The sequence below is a fragment of the Pelodiscus sinensis genome, chromosome 5, assembly GCF_049634645.1.
Source record: "Pelodiscus sinensis isolate JC-2024 chromosome 5, ASM4963464v1, whole genome shotgun sequence".
Lineage (NCBI taxonomy): Eukaryota > Metazoa > Chordata > Testudines > Trionychidae > Pelodiscus > Pelodiscus sinensis.
Window position 1 is genome coordinate 104,050,023 of NC_134715.1, and position 21,977 is coordinate 104,071,999.

General features: G+C 41.2%; 1 protein-coding gene across 2 annotated transcripts in view; it reads left to right on the top strand.

Moving 5' to 3' along the window:
* Positions 1–21,977, top strand: part of KCNIP4 (potassium voltage-gated channel interacting protein 4) — a 581,010-nt gene that overhangs the window by 200,573 nt on the left and 358,460 nt on the right. Inside the window, exon 1 of one of the 2 annotated variants that reach the window (XM_075930663.1) lies at positions 5,097–5,649. The exons of the other annotated variant lie outside the window; for it this stretch is intronic. Coding sequence (XP_075786778.1) covers positions 5,550–5,649 — 100 coding nt within the window. The 5' untranslated portion in view covers positions 5,097–5,549. Of the gene's footprint in view, positions 1–5,096; positions 5,650–21,977 lie in introns of those variants that run through there. 2 annotated transcript variants of the gene reach the window in all.

Genomic DNA, 21,977 nt, shown 5'->3' on the forward strand with positions numbered 1-21,977 from the left:
GAACCATTGCTTTATTTTCAAGGGAGAGGCAGCAGTAAAACTATTGACTCACTTTGCAGCCCCCAACTGTTTGCTACTGCCTCTTCACATGGTCGCAGTTCCATGCGTCACTTTTGGCTTCTGTTCAGTGGGGTGTGGTCTTGGGGTTTTGGTCCCATGGGCCACAATTGTGGGGGCTTCGGGCTTCAGCCTCAAGACCCCTCTCTACACAGTGCTGAAGCTTGGAGACTGCAGGAAGAGTGATGGCCTAGTAAATTGTAGCCTGCCAAAGATAATGCAAACATGCTCCATCACCCTCTCTGGGGACTCTGCTCTAAAAGTTGCTGAGTTAGATTGATGCTCTGTCTAATCCAGTAGCCAAGTCCAGATGTTTCAGAAGGAGCAACAAATCTCAAAAGGCATAATTGTCTTAGTAGGCAGGTTATTACACACATTTCTCTCTAACTCCTGCTCTGTTAGTCACCTGAGGTTTCAGAATTTGTTATTTATATATTCTCATTCTGGTAGATATTTTTACTCAATATATGTCTACTTTATTTAATCCTCTCTGAATGTTGACCCTGACAGTATCTTGTGACGGGTGAGTTCCAAAGACTCTTCGTTGTGTAAAATAGAATAGAATCTGTGTGTGTGTGTAAATAAATCATCTAGAGTGAGTGAGTGAGATCATTTCACTCTGGCATCCCACAGGCTCTGCCCTCCCACAGCTTCCCTACCCCAGACACTATTCAGGGACCAGCAAAGCCTCCTGGCAGCCCAGACTGAGCAGATTCTGCCTCCCAAAAGGCTGCTGCCAGAGCTGAGTGGGAAGGACCTGTAGGAGGCAGAATCTCTCCAGGTCGCGCTGCCAGGTGGCTTTGCCAGTCCCCAAACAGTGACCGGGGCAGGGAGCAATTCCATCTACAGTCTGCCTTTCTGGATAAGCCTACCAGAGGGAATAGGGCTGCAGCAGCGTGGTTGCCATTGCCTGCAAGGGAAACCCTAGGTAGAGGCTCTGGGGTGGCTGGACCTGGGGACACTGGGGGCCTTCCTGGCAGCAGGCCCACAGGGGAAGTGGTGTAGGGCCCGGTGGCCAAGGGAAGGTGCTGGCTGCACACTGGACTGGCCCTGGCAGCCTCCTGTTTGCACGAAGCAACCACAGTGCCATCTCCCCTTCTGGAAGCTGTCTCTGGTGCCCGACTGCATGTGTGGGGCGAGTGGAATTTTGGCTCATTGCCTGAGTCCGGCTTGTGCTTTGCTCCGGGAGACACCTGTGCTGTGGTTCTGCATTTTAAATGTAGTAAATGCCGATGGATTCTTACTACATTTCAAATGCAGAGGTGCAGTATCCTGGACCAGTGCGAACCAGAACTGCTTGGTCCCACCTCATGCTGAGTCCAGCAGCTCTAGTTTGTAGTGGTCAGCCCTGACTACATCGAACAGAGGCTGCTCTAGCACCAGTCCCGTTTTGTGGGGGACAGGGGCTGCCCTTGCTCGAGGCCAGCCCGGGCTGCCCTTGCTCGAGGCCAGCCCAGGCTGCCGCGAAAAGGGGCTGCTTGGTGGCAGCAGCAGCCCCTGTCTGTGTGGGGGTCCCAGCTGCCTTCTGGGACCCCCACAAACAGGAGCTGTTGCCAGAGCAGCCTCTGCCCATGACAAGCTTTGCCCCCATTGCAGGGTGGTAGGCAGGCATCTTCGCAGAGATGGTCCTGGGGGACCTGGCTTTTAAGCCAACTCCCCCCAGCACTGGCTCTTGTTCCCTGGCACTCAGAGGCAGTAAGAGGCGGGAGAGGGAAGTAAGTGGTCCATACTCCACTCAACTACCCAATAACCTTTTACTTATCCCTAGTCTGAAGAGGGTGAAATTGAAGATGGCACCCAAGGTACCAGGCTGGGTGACAGTTGAAGGCTGGAAAGGGTTGAAAGCAGTGGGACTAATCATGTGACTAAAGTTACTCCTTTGCTTAAATCTTTGCAGGTCCTCAAGCAGGTCAGCTAAATGCATAATATAACTCTTTTGCTGCTTTAAACTTAGGGCTTCTGTTTACAGTAAGCATAAATAATAGTTCAGTTTCCTACTGCTTTAAGTGATTTTCTCTGTCAAATGATTCACAGAAGCATTCTGCTTATTTCCACATATTTTGGATGTGGAACTTCATCACATCCGTATGAATCTATTCATTTGTGTCTTTACAATGATAGGTGTAAATGACTTGCTCAGCAGTCTGTGAATGTATGGGTTTTGTGTCTTGTGTAATTATTAAAAAGGCAATTAAAGAGCTCCTTGTGTGGTTTATAGCACTACTAAAGATTAAGAATAGCAGATACATTATTTACAAATATTTTAACACTGAATCAAGATGTGAAGATGGCTACAGAACTCTAAAATACTGAACCTTATTTAATATCTTTTGTTCTCAGTCACTTGAAAATTTGGTGTTCATTTGGTGCTCTTCATCCCTGTGCTATTACGTCTGTTCTATATGTTACTTTATATTTGCTTTTATGTGTTGGTATTGGGTAAATACAGCTGCTTTCCATAGTGCACCTATGCAAAAGCACTGTAGGTCATGCTCTTTCTTATTAAGAAGAGGTTGCAGTTAATGAATGTCATGGTGCACTACCAGGTCCAGCTAGACATGGTTAACTAACTGGCTTCAAAAAGCATGAAGTCCCACCAGCTTCCAAAACTAGGCAAGATGTCAATAACTCAAAACTTGATGTTCTGTATCACTTAGTTAAAACCAAAGCATGCTGTAAAATAGATTCCCCTCAAATAGTTTTAACACCAACCCCTGACAGTCCACTTTATGTACACCCACAATTGTCATTTTTCAAAAACAGCTTATACAGCATGTTATGTCTCTACAGGTGCACAGACTTTCCCAAATGACAGTTAATAAAACATTTAAAACAATATAAGACTAGATTGAGCCTGTGGTTTAGCAAATGATCAAGCTGTTCTCTCAATAGGATGCAATGCAAAGTAGCTTTTTAAATCTGGCTGAAAAGACTCGTGGAAGATCCCCACAATAGAGGAATCTCTGGGTGATATAGCACCATCATAGCCACTGATAAAATGGTCCTTTTGTTTTCTTTGCACTTCTTAACTATTTACTTCAAAGACTAAATACAAAGGATTAAAGATACAAATGTTTATTCATATCTAATAGTTTTGTTCTAGCCATTTTAAGATAGAATAACTGCAAGATTTCAAATTATTTTTATAGTTTAACAGCATTCTGTGTTGTGTGCATTCTCTATTTTTATGCAAATAAGAAAGTTTAACAGATACAGCTGGATTAACAGGAGTCTCCTAAAAGTGAATGACTAGCCTGTTGAATGTTCACCTTGAACATAAGGAGTGGCAGAGGGGCAACCTCTTCATAGAAGGGGAGAATTCTGCTTATTTGGTTTTTTTAACATTAGAAGTGCCAATTATTATAAGACGCTGAAATGCAGACGTGAGGTTTTAATATAAAAAAAAGCCTAACAGAATATATTTTATTATGGTGATACTGATTTGTCAAAATAGTAAAGGACAAATAGGCAAGAGTAATGTTGCCATTGATTTGCAGGGGCTGAGCTTGGGAGATCTGGGTTCAGTTTTCTCCTCTCTTGCAGACTTCCTGGGGCAAGGGGGGGGGGGTCACTTAACAACTTTGTGCTACAGATTCTCATCTATAAAATGGGGGAAGAGATAAAGGAAGAATTATCCATCTTTTGTCTGTTTTATCTAAATAAACAAACTCTTCATGCCAAAGGCTCTCTTAGTATGTGTGTACAATGGGTAGCTCAGTTTTGGTTGGGGCTTTCAGAAGTTAGCATAATAAAACAGTAATTAAAATTACTCTTTGCAATAAACTTTTAACATTTCCAGCAGCCGTGTTTTAATCTGTGGGCATAGATAGACTAACTCATATTATAATATAATCTCACCCACTTTATCTCTCTAATATGCATCCAAAATTACTTTTGTACCTTTTGCTGCTTTGCGTGCCCTGCATCAAAAGGTTGTGTTGTTGACACTAGTAGGTTTGCTCAGAATGGGATTGTAATTTGCCAGTGTTGGGTCTGTGACCTGTTTGTCTATTGATAAGGTGTCCTTGAAGAAAGTTTAGCATAAGCGGAACAACTTTAGAAAAGTACCTGGTTTGAGAAAAAGGGTGGATGATGGAAGGCTTTACAAACAACCCAGGGAAAGGTAGCCTGAAGAAAGTCCACATACGCAAAATCATTAAGACCTACAGCATTTCTGAAAAAGAACCAGTGAGGCTCTCAGGTGAATCCCTTTAAAGGGAAATTTGAGATTCCGCACAATGTTTTTTTTTCCTCCTAACCATTGACTTCAAGAAGAGCTAAGATGTCACCCTGCAGGCTTAGATTTGCTGCAGCTGCACTGTTGCTCATAGTGTTGTGATACAGCCCCAAGTTTTACTCATATACATGCATACTTAAGCTTAACTACAAAGGACTTTAGATTAACTAATGGTCTAAACTACACCATGAGTTGTATGCTTCATGTGACAATGCTAGTATAGTAAGGTCTAATAAAAATGGACCACTGTATGTCTTGCTATAGAAGCACTGTAACTCTCTTCCATGGGTAACTGATATTACATTGTTGCTGACCATTTTGAAAATATTTTGTATAGCTAATTCTCAAAGGTTGTTTTTCTTTACTAAAGCTTTGTTAGTGAACTTTTTCCCTTTTCATGCTCCCTTTATCTTTCTCTGTTTTAATTTCTTTAATTTCACAAATTTGTTCCTAAACCTCAAAAAAGATACAAGGGCATAATGGATCAGGCTTATACTTTGTATTTAAAAAAAAACCCCCAAAAATAAGTCTCTCTAAATTCCAGAAATAAAATAAAAATATACTTGGTAGGTACAGCTTTGAATTCAAAATCTTCAGGCTCTCTTTTTGACAAGAGAAAACTAAATGAAAAGTCATACCATATTCAGTCTTAAGCTACAATATTTGTCTACAATTTCCTTAGTTTATGGGAGACTATATAGTACTACGTTTCTGGAAACACAAATTTCAAGCCACTGTGATTTAATAATCCTCCTCCTGATTATTTCATGTTCCAATTCTTATTTAGATATGAGGCCTTTTTGTCCCTTAGTGTCCAATGTGAGTCCACGTATTAGTTAGCTTCTGTTACCTAGGCAACTGAATATCCACAACAATGCTACAGTACCAGCAGCACTGGCACAAGAAGCAGCATATTCCCAGATGTCTAGCTATCACTCTAGACACGTCATTTTTACAAGGGACATTTACACGGTGACCTCCTGGGTCCTTGGGTGATCGGCACTTTACTTCATGCATGACTGTCTTTCTGTGTAAGAGTGATAACAAGCAAACGGATAATCCTGACAGGCCTGAGTTTATCCGTCTGCCACTTCTGGCCTCTGTTAGTGTAGACAGGTTGTATTCTCTCTCTCTCTCTCTCTCTCTCTCCCCCTTCCCTTGCAGTAGCCTTCTTAATGTAGTTTAATGGCTTTACAAAGCCAGGCAGAAGAGCACTTTTCTCTGTGGCTGTGGTCGGACCATGACCTAACTCACCATGAACTTGGAAGGGCTTGAAATGATAGCAGTTTTGATCGTGATTGTGCTTTTTGTTAAAGTGTTGGAACAATTTGGGCTGATTGAAGCAGGTTTAGAAGGTAAGGGAGTATATTTCAGTGACTTCTAAAAAATTTTGTTATGACTGATCTCTTGTAACAATGCAAGGGGCACCTGTAAATCAGATGTAAGATATGACCTAAGTCACCCTGACATGCACAACAGAAGCTTTGTGGCTTAAACATTACAAGTTTTAGTGATTTATTTTTCTTTTAACAGCAAAAATGTCATTAAAATGCTTTCAAGTACTGCACACATATAAACTAAATGTTTAGCAAAGATGTTAAAATGTTAGCTCCTCATTGATCTATACTTATTGGAATCAGATTTTAAAATAGTTAACATGCAAATAGATTTGATCTATAGCTATGAGAACATGATATGGGCTGAGAGTGGTGCAATGAGCTATACATGTTAGAATATTTGCAAATCTGTTTATAGTATTAATTAAAGTTAAACAGTGGGTTTGGGGAAAATAACTGGAATCCTTATATTCTGATGAACAACTCTAACATTCATGTAAGGGCAGCCAATGTTATTTGCAAGTTTGTTTTGTTTGCTGTTTATCTTAGACAGTTGTCTTACCCTTATTAAAAATGAAATCTGTATATAAATCATTAAACATAGAAAATCAGGTGCTTGCATTTTTTCAGTATAGCTTTTCTGAGTGCAGTTTGATTTATTGTGATCTTGTTAAAGCGTAGTTATTCTTTTAAGTAGTTAATCTACCAAGGAAGCTGGCTGCAGTATAGAAGAAAATATACAGATATTGTTTTCTAAAGTTCTACAAGGTAGTAGGCTGAAATAATCTGTTTTGTAAATATTCCTGTAAGCCTGAATTTAAGATGATGTACATGTACTTATACATATACATTTGGGAACTCTGTCTATGAGCAGATTATGTTTTATAGGCTAACAAGTAAAAAAAAATCTCAGCAAAATACATTTGCCACTGTGACAAGGCTTACAGTAATCCTGTGTGTAACCCTTTAGAGAAATGCATTCTTTTCTTGAACTGATTTTTAAATGAGAGAGTTCATTGAGAGCTGGCTGTCTTTCTTTCTTTCTGTGTATATTTAGAAATGGGTAGACTTACAGCTCCTGAAAATATTAGTGTCTTCCAGAGAGACATTATCAGATGCATTCTTGTTAAAGCTTGTTTAGGATGGTTTGAGAGTGCATTAGAGTTCACTTGATTGCATATATAATGATTATTGAGATAGAGAACTGAGACCTTATGCTTTTTGAATGTATTATTAGAACCTGATTTTTGTCTTAAATTTCTGTTAGTTACATAACTGATATACTAATGCAGTGCAGTGTAGTGGTAAAAGTTACCTATAGTGATAGCCTCTAACAAAATACAATGTGTTGAACTGGCATATTTCTACATGATCTCTTTTAAGTATGACTTTCGGACTCAAGTGTTTCTATGGTAAAATCCACTGTTCGTGTATGTGTGTGTTGGGGTGATGGAAACTGGGAGACAGGTTATGGAGAATAGGTTTGCTTCTAAGGGTCTGTAAAATTCCTATAAGTTATGTACAGGTTTACAGAAGAACTGACTTTGTTTCAAAAATCCTGCTGTCTAAAGAGAACTGTCCATTTGCATGTATATACAGTCTTTCTACCACTTATTATACAGCTTTCCAGATTGCCAGCTGAATAAAATTATAAGAAGTATAAAACTTATTGCTTCATGGTATTCCAAGTAGTAAAGGAAACAATATGTATGAAATACATGCATATATGTTGAAACTGCTCATTAGATTTATTAATGATTAAATACACAAAAGGGGCTTACACAGAAAAGATAAATGGATGTCTTAGGTTTATTCTTGAAAAGCAGCTTTACTCCTTGCATGTTTCTTAGACATGGAAAATTAAGATTTTTGAATGATGCAAGAGAGAAACGTGTGTGTGTGTGTGTATGTGTGTGCGCGCGCGCGCAAATGTTACTGGGGGATATAAACAATTGTCTGAGATGTTTTAGATAAACTCTAATGAAGTAAACTCTCGCACATGCTACTTTGTGACACACACATTGCATGGGTAAGTACTCAAAAGTTTGTAGAACATTAAAAAATAAATTTGCACAATTACAAACTCATTCATGATGTTTGTATAGTTTTCTGAAAACACTGATAGTTTCTTTAAAATATTTTTATCGTGATATATTGTTTCAGCTTTCATTTTGACATTCCTTTCCATTTTCTATGCTCCAGAATTCATCTTTCGTAGTAAGATCTCCTTGCATATTACATGGAAAAAACAATAGCTCACCTTGACTGACATTGATTTGCTTTCTTTTCACAAGGGAAGAATTGTACTTATCCTTAGATATTTATTTGCAGATATGTGTGGGAAGTTAACTTTTAAAATTCAATAATCATTATGGATCCAAATTAGGATACCAAATAAAACATTTGTTTAACTCTGAAGTTCAGAGCCATGCTTAAACTTCAGAGTTTGTTCCTCCAGATGGAAAGAAAACAAAATCTTGGATTTACACATCATCAAATTTGGGGAAGCTTATATCTGGAGTTGAATTTTGTGATTTGGATACTTTGTCTAGAAGGCTCAAATACTTACCCTATTTAACAAAATCAAAATTCCATTTACTCAATTGAGATTCTGATTTAGATTTGTCTACATAAATATACACTATTCAGTATTTTTTCAGTATTGTGGCATGTAGTTACTGTGCGATATTTGAATACATGCCATTATGCATTACATTTAATTCAGCACTAAGGTACTTTTTATATGCAAAAATGAAGTATTATAATGGCAGAATCAGAACATTTATTTTACAATCTGTTGCACTCACCTAAATAACTATTTTTAATGAGCCTTCTCAATCATTCTCAGGTGCCAAAAGATACTGCTGTGATTATTGTATGTCTATACTAAAAGGAAAGATGTTTTTAAAAATGTATAGCAGATATTAAGGGAAGAAATAGTGTAATTATACATATTGCAAGATTTTATACTTGTAATTGCTCTTCAATTGCTTGTGAACTGAACAGGTGCCTATTGTCCTGCTTTAGTGTATCTCACTGGCATTTTTTTCAAAGGAGAGTATTTACAGTATGGATGAACTATTAATAGAAACATTTCAATGTTTTACTACAGTACAAAGTGAAGTTTGAGATGTTCTTCATAAACCGCACATAATTGTGTGGGAGAACAGGCTTGTTAGATACAAGAACAAGTAAATTAAAATGGGTAGAACAGTAGTCAGGATATCAATTTATATTTTGTAATTTTTGTAGTTTTCTTAATGAAAGTTGATGACATGTATACAAGTTAATCAAATTCACATGATACAGTTTTAAATATATATATTTCCCCTCTGAATCTGTGTCATTGTTGGCAAAGGTCAGGTAGTCTAATCTACCTTTTAAAACAAATATGTAAGAGTAAAAACTTTGAGGGTTGCTGTGTTAGTGGACTACTCATTGTATGTAAGAGTAAAGTTAAGGCACCCTATCAAGTTACAAACATTAAACTGGGTTTCTCTTAAAATTTTTAGAATTTGAATCTCATTACTAAAACTAAATGTATAATAAAGGGTTGTGAAATGACCTGGTCAGTCAATCTCAGAGAGATAGCTGTGTTAGTCTGTAACTTTAAAAGAGTAGTCCTGTAACATCTTAGGGTATGTCTACACTACCACCCTAGTTCGAACCGAAGTTGCAAATGAAGCCCGGGATTTGAATTTCCCGGGCTTCATTTGCATCTTGCCGGGCGCCGCCATTTTTAAATGTCCGCTAGTTCGGACTCCGTGCCCGCGGCTACACGCGGCACGGACTAGGTAGTTCGGATTAGGCTTCCTATTCCGAACTACTGGTACACCTCGTTCCACGAGGAGTAACGGTAGTTCGGAATAGGAAACCTAATACGAACTACCTAGTCCGTGCCGCGTGTAGCTGCGGGCACGGAGTCCGAACTAGCGGACATTTAAAAATGGCGGCGCCCGGCAAGATGCAAATGAAGCCCGGGAAATTCAAATCCCGGGCTTCATTTGCAACTTCTGTTGCCTACATTAACCACCCTAGTTCGAACTAGGGTGGTAGTGTAGATATACCCAAAAAGACTAGCTATATAATACCTATCATGAGCATTCTGAAGAAGTGGGTTTTGCCAATGAAAGCTCACGATACTAATATATAACATTTGTTAATCTCTAAGGTGGTACAGGACTATTCCGTTCACTCAACTAAGTAAGCCCTTATTACGAAATAACAAGTGGAGCATCCACACTACCAAGCCCAATATCACTAAATAATGGGCTGGTCATTTTGAAATAACATCTTCTGCTTTCCATGAGGAATAACTATCTTGAAATAAGCATTATTTAGAAATAGTGGTAGTGTGGACGCTCCGCTGCTGCAATTTCGAAATCATTATTCCCCATAGTCATTCAAAGTAATTACTCCCCAGTGCTTCGAGGGCTCTATGTCAAGGAAGTGCATCCACATTAAGAGATCCAGTCTCAGACTAATTTTGAAGCTTCCCTGTAATGTGGACATGCTATTTTGCAATAGTTATTTCAGGAATTATAGACACACAACTAGTAATAGATACTGCTCAAACAATAAGTTGCCACTAATAAAATTCAGCCAGGAATACAAAGCTGGCATAAAGGGTAGTTATTGTTACACTGAAAAATTGTTGGTTTGTTATACTATTCCTGAATTTAAAATGTTAATTTCATGATATCAATAATAATTTAAAAAACTTCCTTGTGGGGCCTGAGAGTGGCAGCAATAGTTTGCTCTAAACTTTACAGCTGAAATCATTATAATGGAAATAAGTCCACTGGATCACTGGCTTGCTGTAAAATGCCAAAGTTTCTAACACAATCTTAATGGTAGGTACTTCGATGACTTGCTTTCAGTTGGAAAACAGTGCATGACTATGGATATATAAAGAGTTGCTGAGTGATGTTGTAGTGCTTGTTAAAAAGAGAGCAGTATGTATGACTGATAATGACAGCCTCCCTTGTGTTACTTGTGGCTGCTCTTTTCATTCTGCTCTGAAAACAGGAGCTATTGAACCTGTTTGTGACCCAAACTGCAGTCTCAGGGGAACTTCAGAATAATCATGCTTCATTGTGATCTCCATGAAAGGAAGTGGTGGCGGGTGGGATCACATTGGCAATCACTAACCTGTAACAATCACCCAGGATTGTGTGCCATTCTGCCTTTCTTAGAAATGATATTGTACAGTTCTTCTCCTTGATGTCATAGGATGTTGAATGCATGGATGCTTAAAATACACTCATAAACTAGAATACGAGTACATCTAGCTGCATGTGTCAATAGGAAAGTGAGGGGAAATCTTGGACATTTTAAATGGCATTTTCAGTTACTTGCTTGGAAATAGTTGCTACATTATATTTTCAGATTTTTAGAAGAAATTGAAAGAACAGCCATAAAGCAGACCGTATAACAAGACAAAATAGCTGCAGTGCAAGCAACAGATGGTCATCTGTACATTTCAGATATTTACCACATTGGAATATAAGATTCTGGGTGCAATGTCTGAAAACTGGAAGTGTGTGAAGAGGGGTTAGCTAACTCAGGAAATTTAATAATGGGTTCCTTTAACTTTTGTTTCTCTTTGTTATGACTAACCTAATACCTGAGAGTCATTACCTTCTGACACCTGTTCAGCTGCCTTTGTGAAATGTGTATGTGGCCTTAGTTCAACATCCAGTGAAGAACTTCACTTGTGGGACTAATTGCTACTTTTTAAGATGATACTCTACATTTCTTTAGTGATCCTCATCCATGGATATTAAACATGGTAAAGTTATAGTTGATGGCTTTGGCAAATATTTCAAGGTTCTAAAAGGTATGTAGTAGGAGATTGCATCACCCAACATTGATTGGGCTGGCCAATCAGAAATCATGTACACTGATAAAATTACATACTTAGCCTTTGCCATGTAATTGATGGTAGACACAGAATATTAAATTGATGTTGTCAATGTGATACTTTTCACAAAGCTAAATACTCAAAATGAATCCCCAAAAAGCAATGGGAAAGTTTTAAAGACAGAGTTAAATATGAGCAGACATGTAGGCCGTAACTAAAAACTTAACTTGCACATAGGCATGTGACTTCTGGAATAATCTTCTTTTTCTGTCACTATTAGACTTGTTTCCTGGTTCAGTGACTCTCAGCTCCCCCTCTACACAAATTGGTCTAGCAACATTGATAGTGGCAAGCACTATTAATCAAACTATTCATAAATTCTCAGACCCAGAAAGGTCCATTTGATTCTCTAGCCTGTACAACACAGGCCATTGGGTTTCCCTGAATTCATTCTTGTTTGAACAACACATCTTTTAAAACCCATCCCATCATCTATTCCATTGATTAATTATCCTCACTGTAACAAATGTATTATCTCCTGTAGGAATGTATCTAGCTTCAATTCCTGTCATTCATTGGATCTTGTTATACCTTTTTGTCTGCTAAATTGAACAGCTCTTTTTTTTTGTCCATATAGGTACTTATAAATTGTCAAGTCATCCTTTAATCTTCTCCTTGTTAAGCTAATTAGATTGAAGTCCCTCCATCCTTTCACTGACACATTTTCCACTTTCTTAATCACTTTCATGTCTCTAAATTTTCCTCTGAACCCTCTCCAGTTCATCAACATCTTCTTTGAACTATGGAGACTAGAACTGTACATGCTATTCCATGTGGCACTAGTACCAGACAGAGGAAATATAGCCTCCATACTCTTTCCCCTTATCCCCTGTTTATACATCTAAGGATTGCATTGATCCTTTGAGCTCATGTCCCACTGATTATCCACTATGACCCTAAGATCTTTGTCACCTCAAGATAGAGATCTCCATCGTAAACTATGACATGCAGTTTTTCCTAGATGTTTTACTTCACAATGGACTGCACTGAATGCATATAGTTTGCAACTAGTTACAAAGTTATCCCGACTGCTTTGAATCCAGTGCCTGCTTATATTTTGAAGAGCAAATTAAAGTAGCCAATAGTTCAGAGACTGACTAGAAGTCCATAATACCAGAGGGTATGTCTACACTACAAAGTTAGTTCGAACTAACGGACGTTAGTTCGAACTAACTTTAATAGGTGCTACACTAGCGCTCCGCTAGTTCGAATTTGAATCGAACTAGCGGAGCGCTTAGTTCGAACTAGGTAAACCTCATTTTACGAGGACTAACGCCTAGTTCGAACTAGCTAGTTCGAACTAAGGGCTGTGTAGCCCTTTAGTTCGAACTAGTGGGAGGCTAGCCCTCCCCAGGTTTCCCTGGTGGCCACTCTGGGCACCACCAGGGAAACGCTATGCCCCCCTCCCGGCCCCGGACCCCTTAATGGGGCACGGGCTGGCTACGGTGCCCGTGCCAGGTGCAAGCCTGCCAGCACCCAGCTAGCAGACCCTGCACCTGGCACGGCACAGAGCCACCCACCCGATGCCCCCCAGCCCACCCCCTCTTGCCGGGACCAGGCTGGCGGCTCCTGGGAGCTTGCCCTGGACCGCAAGAGGCGGGCACCTTCCTGGGCTAGTGCGGACATCGTGGACCTCGTCCCCGATCTCCGCACTAGGCACAGGAAAGCGGCCATCTAGGGCAGGAGAGCTGCCAGCCTGGCCAGCCAGGAGCAGGTGTGCATGAAAATCAAGGGGGTCCACTGAGACCCCCGACCCTGAGCCCTGAGCTTACAATGGCCGTCCTGGGTCAGACCAAAGGTCCATCTAGCCCAGTAGCCTGTCTGCCGACAGCGGCCAACCCTAGGGACCCTGGAGGGGATGGACCGAAGACAGTGACCAAGCCATTTGTCTCGTGCCATCCCTCTCCAGCCTTCCACAAACCTTGGGCAGGGACACCACTCCTACCCCCTGGCTAATAGGACTCCATGGACCCAACCTCCATGACTTGATCTCACTTCCCTTTCAACTCTGTTCTAGTTCTAGCCTTCACAGCCTCCTGCAGCAAGGAGTTCCGCAGGTTAACTATTTGCTTTGGGAAGAAGAACAACTTTCTCTTACTAGTTTGAAGCCTGCTACCCATTCCTTTCCTTTGGTGTCCTCTAGTCCTTCTTTATGGGAACTCAGGAAGAACTTTTCTGAATGCACCCTCTCCACCCAACCCCTGCTTTTAGAGACCTCTATCCTGTCCCCCCTCCGTCTCTTCTTTTCTAAGCTGAACAGTCCCAGTCTCTGTAGCCTTTCTTCATCTGGGACCTGTTCCCAACCCCTGATCATGTTAGTTGCCCTCCCTTCTCCCAGCCTTTCTCTTCCCCTCTCCCACCTCCTTTTCCCAGTCTCCCCCAGTTTTGTTCAATAAAGACAGAGTCAATGTTGGAAGAAACGTTATCTTTATTTTGTACATCAATAAGAAGGGGGGCTAGGGAAGGGTAAGTGGAAGGAGGTGAGGGAGGAATGGGGTACGAGCCCCCGATGGGGAGGACTGGGCTGGCTCTGAGGGCTTCTGGGGGTGGAAGCTCTCCTGCAGCCCCCCAATTACTCCCTCTCCCCAGATGGCAGCCTGCGGCAAGTGCAGCCGGGCTGATGGCCGAGTGGTGTGATGTGCCCAGTGTGGGTACTCCGGGCACTCCAAGCCAGAACTTCTTTGCAAGCGGGGCACCCCTTAGAACTGTCTGTCCGGGGTGGGGGTCGGGACCCTTTAAGCGCAGCCCTCGGCTAGCCTGAGACAGCATCTCCATGCTCTAAGTCCTCCTTTTATGCCCTGCCGGCACTGCTTCCGGCCATCCTTAAGCCCTGTTCAGAGTCCACTCAATGTGGACTTGCTAGTTCGAATTAGCAAAACGCTAATTCCAACTAGTTTTTAGTTCTAGACGCGTTAGTTCGAATTAGCTTAGTTCGAATTAACTAATTCGAACTAAGTTAGTTCGAACTAGCGCTGTAGTGTAGACATACCCAGAGCTATTAAAAGGCGTCCAAATAGCCCTGTTTTGGGGGCACTTGCACCTTGAAAACTCTTCAGATATCTTTATAAAAATTGTATATGAAATCAATTTAACACCTGCCTATCTTGCTATTGTGAGCATTTTAAAACTGGTATTTTTTAAAATTATCCTTCAAAAATGTATTTGCCTTAACCTTCCAAAATTCCACTTAAGTTACAATATGTGGTACAGAGCACTGCTTTATATTGTTTACAATTATTAAAAGTTAGAGATGAAAATTAAATGTTTGATGTGGGTTAGAATTGTTGTTTTGGTATCTTCCAAAGTGAGGTATTATCTCTCTTCAGGGTGGATTCAGTTTTTAATGACAACTGCTATCCTCCCTGTTTCATTAACACTGAATGATGTAGCGAACACATACAATTGAAAAAAAGACTGCTTTGCTGAGCAGGATGAGAGGTTCTTCTGAATGTCTCCCACCCTCCACTCCCCAGTTTCTGGTCAGTGCTGACTCCTGATTCTCTTTCTCAAGGTTTGACTGAAGTAGTATATTCCTTGTGTGATCTTCTGGAGTGGGAGAGGGACTGCAAACTCTATGCTGTCCCACTGAAGACAGGAGTGTTCTGAGAGGGGAAGAGAGAGAGACATTTTGGGCTGGAGGAGCACCTGTATGCTGATGATATTTACAGTTCCTTCTAAAGTATCCAGTTAGACTGGAGACTGCAATCTTTCCTTTGATAGGACCATTTTTGTCTTCAAGATGCCGCATGTTAGGGACATCCTGAAGACAAAAATGGAAAGTCAACTATTCATTTCCCCCTTCCCTTGCTGCCTCTATCAGAGAGAGGCAATAAGAGGGCGGGAGGAGGAAAGAAGGGGTTCTTCAAAGCAACATTGCTGTGGGGTACTCCAGGCTCCATGCAGCATTGCTGCTTTGAAACGTTGCAGGGAGCACAGGGCCAGTGGGGGACTGCTTAAGTCTCCTGCTGGCCCCTTGCTCCCCGCAGTGCTTTGGCCTTTGAAGTGTAGCAACAGCCTTAGGTAGCCTTAGTGTTGCTACACTTCAAAGGCAAAAGCACAGCAGGGAGCAACTAATCGGATTGTTGATGCAAATTGCATTAACTATTCAGTTAGCCGAATAATCTAAATTTAACATCCCTATTCCAAACCAGACCACTCTCTAGCCAAGTTATTGAAAGGTGCTTTACTTGGGGATACTTGATAGTGGGAAGTTTCAGCTAATGAAGCTTTTAGCTATCCATCTCTTAAGCAAGGGAAATCTGTGTAATATATAACACCTGAATTACAATCTGCGGCCTGGTGTAATTGAAGGGGTTGGCTATCCTCTGAAATGGTATAGCTAGCCTGGGATATCAGTTAGCGGACAGGCCTCTTCCCCTGTTCTTACTAAAATTCTGCTGGAATTCTATTAAGAACATAAAACAGCCATACTGGGTCAGACCAACCATTTGTCTAGCCCAGAGGTGGGCAAGAGAGCCTCTATGGGCCAAATCTGGCCTGCAAAGTCAGTTGATCCACCCTGCCACTCCCCTATACCCAGACCAATCGAGACCTGATGGCAGGGGAGCTCACAGTCTTCTCCCCGGCCGGGGCATATGGCACCTAGAGTAAACTGCCAGCTGTTCAGTCTTGGGGCTGCGCACTCATTGCAAGATAGGGTCAGGGGCAAGAGACTTCACACTCTCCCATGCCCCCAGGCCCTGATTGGGTTGGGGGCAGGGTGAGCATGCGAAGTCTCCTGCCCTGCAAAGGGTGCACAGTGTTTAGAGTGAACCACCAGCTGTTCAGAACAGCTGGTGGTTCTTTCTTAGGCGCCCAAAGACAGGAGGTAAAGATTTCATGTGCGCCCCCAGGCCAGTCAGGGTCCATGGGCAGGGGAGCATGGGAAGTGTCCTGGCCGCACTCCTTTCTCCTGAGGTCTGGTGCATTCTGGGGTGGCATAGGGCAACTTCAAAATTTGTGAAGTGGCCTCCCTCTTAAAATTATTGCCCACCAGTGGTCTAGCCCAATCTCCTGTCTTCCAACAGTAATCAATGCCAGGAGCTTCAGAGTGAATGAACAGAATAGGAAATCATCAAGTGATTCAGCATCTGGCAAACAGGCTAGGGACACTTCAGAGCATGGTTTTGCATCCCTACCCTTTCTGGCTAATAGCCTTTGAACTTATCTAGTTCATTTTTGAACCCTGTTAGTCTTGGCCTTCAGAACATCCCCTAACAATGAGTTCCATAGGTTTACTGCACATTGTGTGAAGAAAGACTTCCTTATTTTAAAACCTGTTGCCTATTAATTTCCCCCTAGCTCTTGTGTTATGAGTCATAAATTACTGTTTACTTTTCCCCCCACCAGTCATAATTTCATAGACCTCTACCATAACCCTGAGTCATCTTTAAGCTGAAAGGTTCTAGTATTCTCTCTCCTTGCATGGAAGCTGTTTCTTATCCCTTATCATTTTTGTAACCCTTTTTTGTAACTTTTCTGATTTCAATAGATCTTTTTTTAATGGAGCAACCAGATCTGCACACAGCATAAAAGATATGGAAGTAGCATGGATTTATACAGAGGCAGTAATGATTATCCCTTTCCTAATGATTGCCAAATTGTTAGCTTTTTTTCTGCTGCTGCATATTGAGTAGATGTTTTCAGAGAACTGTCCACAGTGACTACAAGATCTTTCTTGAGTGGTAACAACTTTTTCTATTGTTCATTTTATACTTCTCCTTTCATCTCTTTTTGTGCAAGTATGAGAATATCTGCAGAAGTCTTATCATACCAGCAAAGAGGTGACTGCTGCTGCTTATACACTTGTCCATTACTTTTCTGCTCTGCTTCTTACCATAGTACTTTGTTTTGTCTTTTGGGGTTAAAAAATGTATTCCACCCAGCCACAAATGTTTTGCTTTCAAAGGTCACTGTAGGCAGAGGATGCCTCTTTGCCACCCGCTCCCTTTGTCACAGTTTTACTTTTGCTTCATATTTGCAAAATTGAATTCTATTCTGATGAAAATCTTCATGAGGCTTTCTATAATGCATTTCACTATTTTTTTTCTTAGTTTTGAGCTATAGCCAGTGGCTGCTTATTTTTCAATGCGTGTAGATAGTACAGGCTAACTTAGGATGGATTTGTACTCATTTGGGGGAAGGTATATTCCTCTTAAATACTAGTAGTTTAAATGGACCCAGTATAAATGTCTTGTTATAGAGACGAGAAATGGGTTATTAAGGATTTTTTTAATCAAATTTTTACCAAGTCATAATTCAGTTTCCAGCAGGAGTGTGGAACCTCAGGCCCGGGGCTGAGGAGGGGAGTGGGGTTGGAGGGAGCAGGGCTGGCCGGGGGAGATCGGGATGGGGGAGAACCAGCCAGCGGGAAACAGGACTGGTTGGGAGGGGGGTTGCAGGGAGAGGCACTGGCCGGAGGGAGGAGCGAGGGTGGAGGGGAACCGGCTGGTGGGGAGAGGGCTGGCCCGGGTGCATGCAGATCCCAGGGTGCTACCCGTCCCGCGCACAGTCCCGGCGGGGCACACAGGTGAGTCCGGCCCCAGAGATCCATCCCGCCTTGGCTCTGCCCTCCCCTCCCCCACTGTGTAGTTGCATACTGCCTGGCTCGTAGACACACTCACGTAGTGTGAGCGTGTCTACCTGCCAGGCAGTATGCAACCCCGTACATCAGTGGTTATTTATTACTCATGATAATAATAAAACTTACTTAATTAGAAAATACCGGACATTTATATGTCTGGTATTTTCTCAATTTGTTTCCCGAACAGAAAGTTCAAAACCGGACACCTGGCAACTCTGTAGGCTGGGCCCCTCTAGACTCTGGTACATGAAGGGAATGTGAAGAGTGTCTTTCTCCTTCTCAGTCAAGAGCCATGTCTGTGAGGGTTTGGTTTCGGTTTTTTGCTTCTCACCCTCAACCCAAAAAATGGTTTCCCATCCCTGGTTTACAGTATAGTGGATTAAATAGATCGGTAACTCTTTCATACTGTAAGAGTGTAGCTGAGTTATGGGATAATTTCTCTTCCAGCCCACCTTGCAATTAACAGGTTAAAATTAATCTGAGTAGTAAAATCTAGTTTTATTTCCAAAAAGCATTAGTACCTGTTACTATTACTGGTTCTTAGTGTGCTTTTTCATCTATAGATCTCACAGCACTTAACAAGGGAGGTAAATATCATTACCCCAATTTTTCAGGTGAGGAAACTGAAGCCCAGAGTACTAAAATAAATAACCAAAAGCCTATACAGATAAAATCAGAATGCCTAAGACACAAAAGGAGTTACATCACGTAAGAGAGAGAAGTCAGCAAGAGATTCTTTGAAGACAGTAGGAACAAGGGAAAGATGAATGCATGGATAGGCTCTCTACTTGTTGGCTCCCCTTCTCCACTGATGACACTGAAAAGCCTGAGGCAGTCGATTATTTTGCTTCAGCTTTCCATAAAAAAAGTTAATGCTGACAAACAATTAAGAAGGGTGAACGAATACAAGTTAAAATAAGGAAATAAAAAATTAAAGTAACTAGATAAATTAGATGCATTCAAGTTGGAATGGCCTGATGGAAATTCATCCTGGTGTACTTAAGGAACTAGTTGAAGCAATTTCAGACCTATTAGTGATTACTTCCAGAAAGAATGTATCCCAGTGGGATAGAGAAGAGTAAATATAGTACCTCTCTTTACATAGGGGGGAGGCAAAGAGGATTCAGGGAATTACAGGCTACTCAGCCTAACTTTGATGCCTGGAAAGATAATGGAATAAATTATTTAACAATCTGTAAGCACGTAGAATTAATAAGGATGTAAAGAATAGCCAGTATGGATTTGTCAAGAATAAACCATGTCATATCAACATAATCTTTTCTTGACAGTGTTCCTGAGCTAGTAGATGGAGGAGGGCAACCATAGAAATCATATCTTCGTTTTCAGTAAGGCTTTTGATACAATCCTACATGGCATTCATATAAGAAAAACAGGGAAATGTCATTTAGATGAAATTAGTGTACCAGTGCGCAGCCGGTTCAAAGATCAGAAACAATAGTTATCAGTGGCTTGATGTCAAAATAGGAAGGCATATCTAGTGGGGTCCTGCAGTGATCTGACCTGGGTCTGTTGCTGACCAATATTTTCAATATGAACTGGTTAATGAATAGGATAATATTCTTATATATCTTGAAGATGACACCAAGGTGAGGGGTTGAAGCCACTTTGGAAGACAAGTTAAGAATCCAAAACGACCTTAACAAATTGAGGAGTTGAACAGATGTCAGCAAGATGAAAATCAATAAAGTGTAAGTCGAAATAGCTTATTTAGACTTTTGGTGCTGTCTACACAGCAGTTATTTGAAAATAGATCAATTTTTCCCCAACTTCCCTTATTCTTCATACAATGAGGGTTACGGGAGTTGGAATAAGAACCCCATTATTCTGAATTTATTTTGAAATAATGGACCTCCTATATAGACGCACACTACATTATTTCGGAATAACAAACGTTATTCTGAAATAACGCTGCTGAGTAGAAGTAGCCTGAGTGCCAAGGGTCCAGAACCTCTGGGCAGCCCAAGTGTTTGGTAAGGGGGTGACCCACAGTGGAGAATAGAAGTGGAGTAATGCAATTCTGCTCCCCTAGCTCACGTCACTCATAGGAAAGGCAGAACCACCCCCCTGTGCTCACCAGTGATGTGGCTGACAAAGTGGCTGGCAACCAGAGGAGTGGGCTGGGGCTGCATCACTCCACTTCCTGCCATTGCTGGTGAGCATGGGTGAGAGAGACTCCTGCTGCTGCATCAGTCCCTCTGGTAGTCCCCTGGGGTGCGACGCTTGGAGCAGGGGATGAAAACAGGGGTGGATCATGGTATCTGTAATATTTGAATGCTTATAGATCAGTGTACTAATTTTAAAAAAGCCCAGGATAACATACAGGTGAGAGTCTGTTATACAGACCTGTAGCAGTGTCTCCTTCCATGCTTATGAGATCCATAATTCTAAATTAGATAATGGTGTCTTTAATATAGTGCCACACTTACACTTTCCTTTCCCTTTTGTGTCCTGACCAGGTTAAAACTGAAGATTTTCACATTATATCATGTGAACTATCCCACCAAGTTTGTTATGCCAATTACTGCACATTTCTTATTTGTAAGACTTTCTAGTCATGCTTGTTACTCAGACTCCTCACATTGCTACATAAGCAACTGAAAAAGTCTTTGCATTCTTTATCACACTGGTTTAATTTACTCATGATATGCTGAATTTCAGTTTGCACTACATTTTCTTTCCTGGTGTCTTCCTGTTCCTTTGTGTGATGTATTTCTGGTTTCTACAGGTAAGAAGTTTAGGACTTCTACCTATGAGAGAGGCTATTCTGGTTATGGAATATGGCCCTTGACCAACAAAATAAAAACCATCAGCTTCACACCCAGTCATATAGTCTCCATTCAACTCCCAGGGGCTACATCTACACTGAAAAGTTATTTTGGAATAAGCTATTCTGGAATAGTTATTCTGAAATAGCTTATTTCAAAATACCACGTCTACACGGCAGAGAAGGCCTCACAATTAGTCCAAGGCAGGCTTCCCTGATGTAGATGTGCTATCTTGATTTAGAGCCCCAGTAAGAGTAACTAAGAATGGCCCTAGTGAGGGCCAGTTTCGAAACAGCAGAATGGAGCATCTACACACATCTTATTTCGAAATAGCTATTTTGGAATAGGCATTATTCTTCGTAGAATGAGGTTTACAGAAGGAGGAATAAGCTGTCTGTTATTTCAAAATTATTTACTGTGTAGACATTTGCATAGTTGTTTTGGAATAATGGCTGTTGTTACCCTCACTGTCTTCTTCCTTCTCCGGCTTCTGGGACCAGAAGGATTTCTGATACTATCCCTTGAAGTTTCCTCTTTTTCTGTTCTCTTCCAAGGTCCCTACAGTAATCTATAGTGCTTGGACTTTTAAATTCTGCTGAACCATTGGATCCACTATATATCATCCTCACTGGAGACTTACCAGACTTCATAAACCTGTTCAAACTTGGGTCTTACATCTCATTTTTGCTGTGGGGATGCAACATCATCATTTTGTTCTCATGGCCCTTGATGAATCCTCTGTCCACTCTTCTTACTGTGGAATTAACAGTTGACCATTTGTTGCCTTTTTAAGAAGGTAAAACAGTGTGTTGTATAGCTGCTTGCTTCATACACCAAGGACAATCCAACAGATAAGTTCCCTTTAACTTTCTGCTCTGTGCTTTGAGTACAGTCTTTCAATAGCTGATTCACTGGTTGCCTGATAATGATTCAGTTAATCTACTCAGAATATTTTCCTCCTTGATCTTTTCCTCGCTTTGTTGCTCCTGTTCATCTAAGATCAGAAGTTCATTTGCCAACTATATAGCTCATAAGTCCAGAAGGAACTATTTTG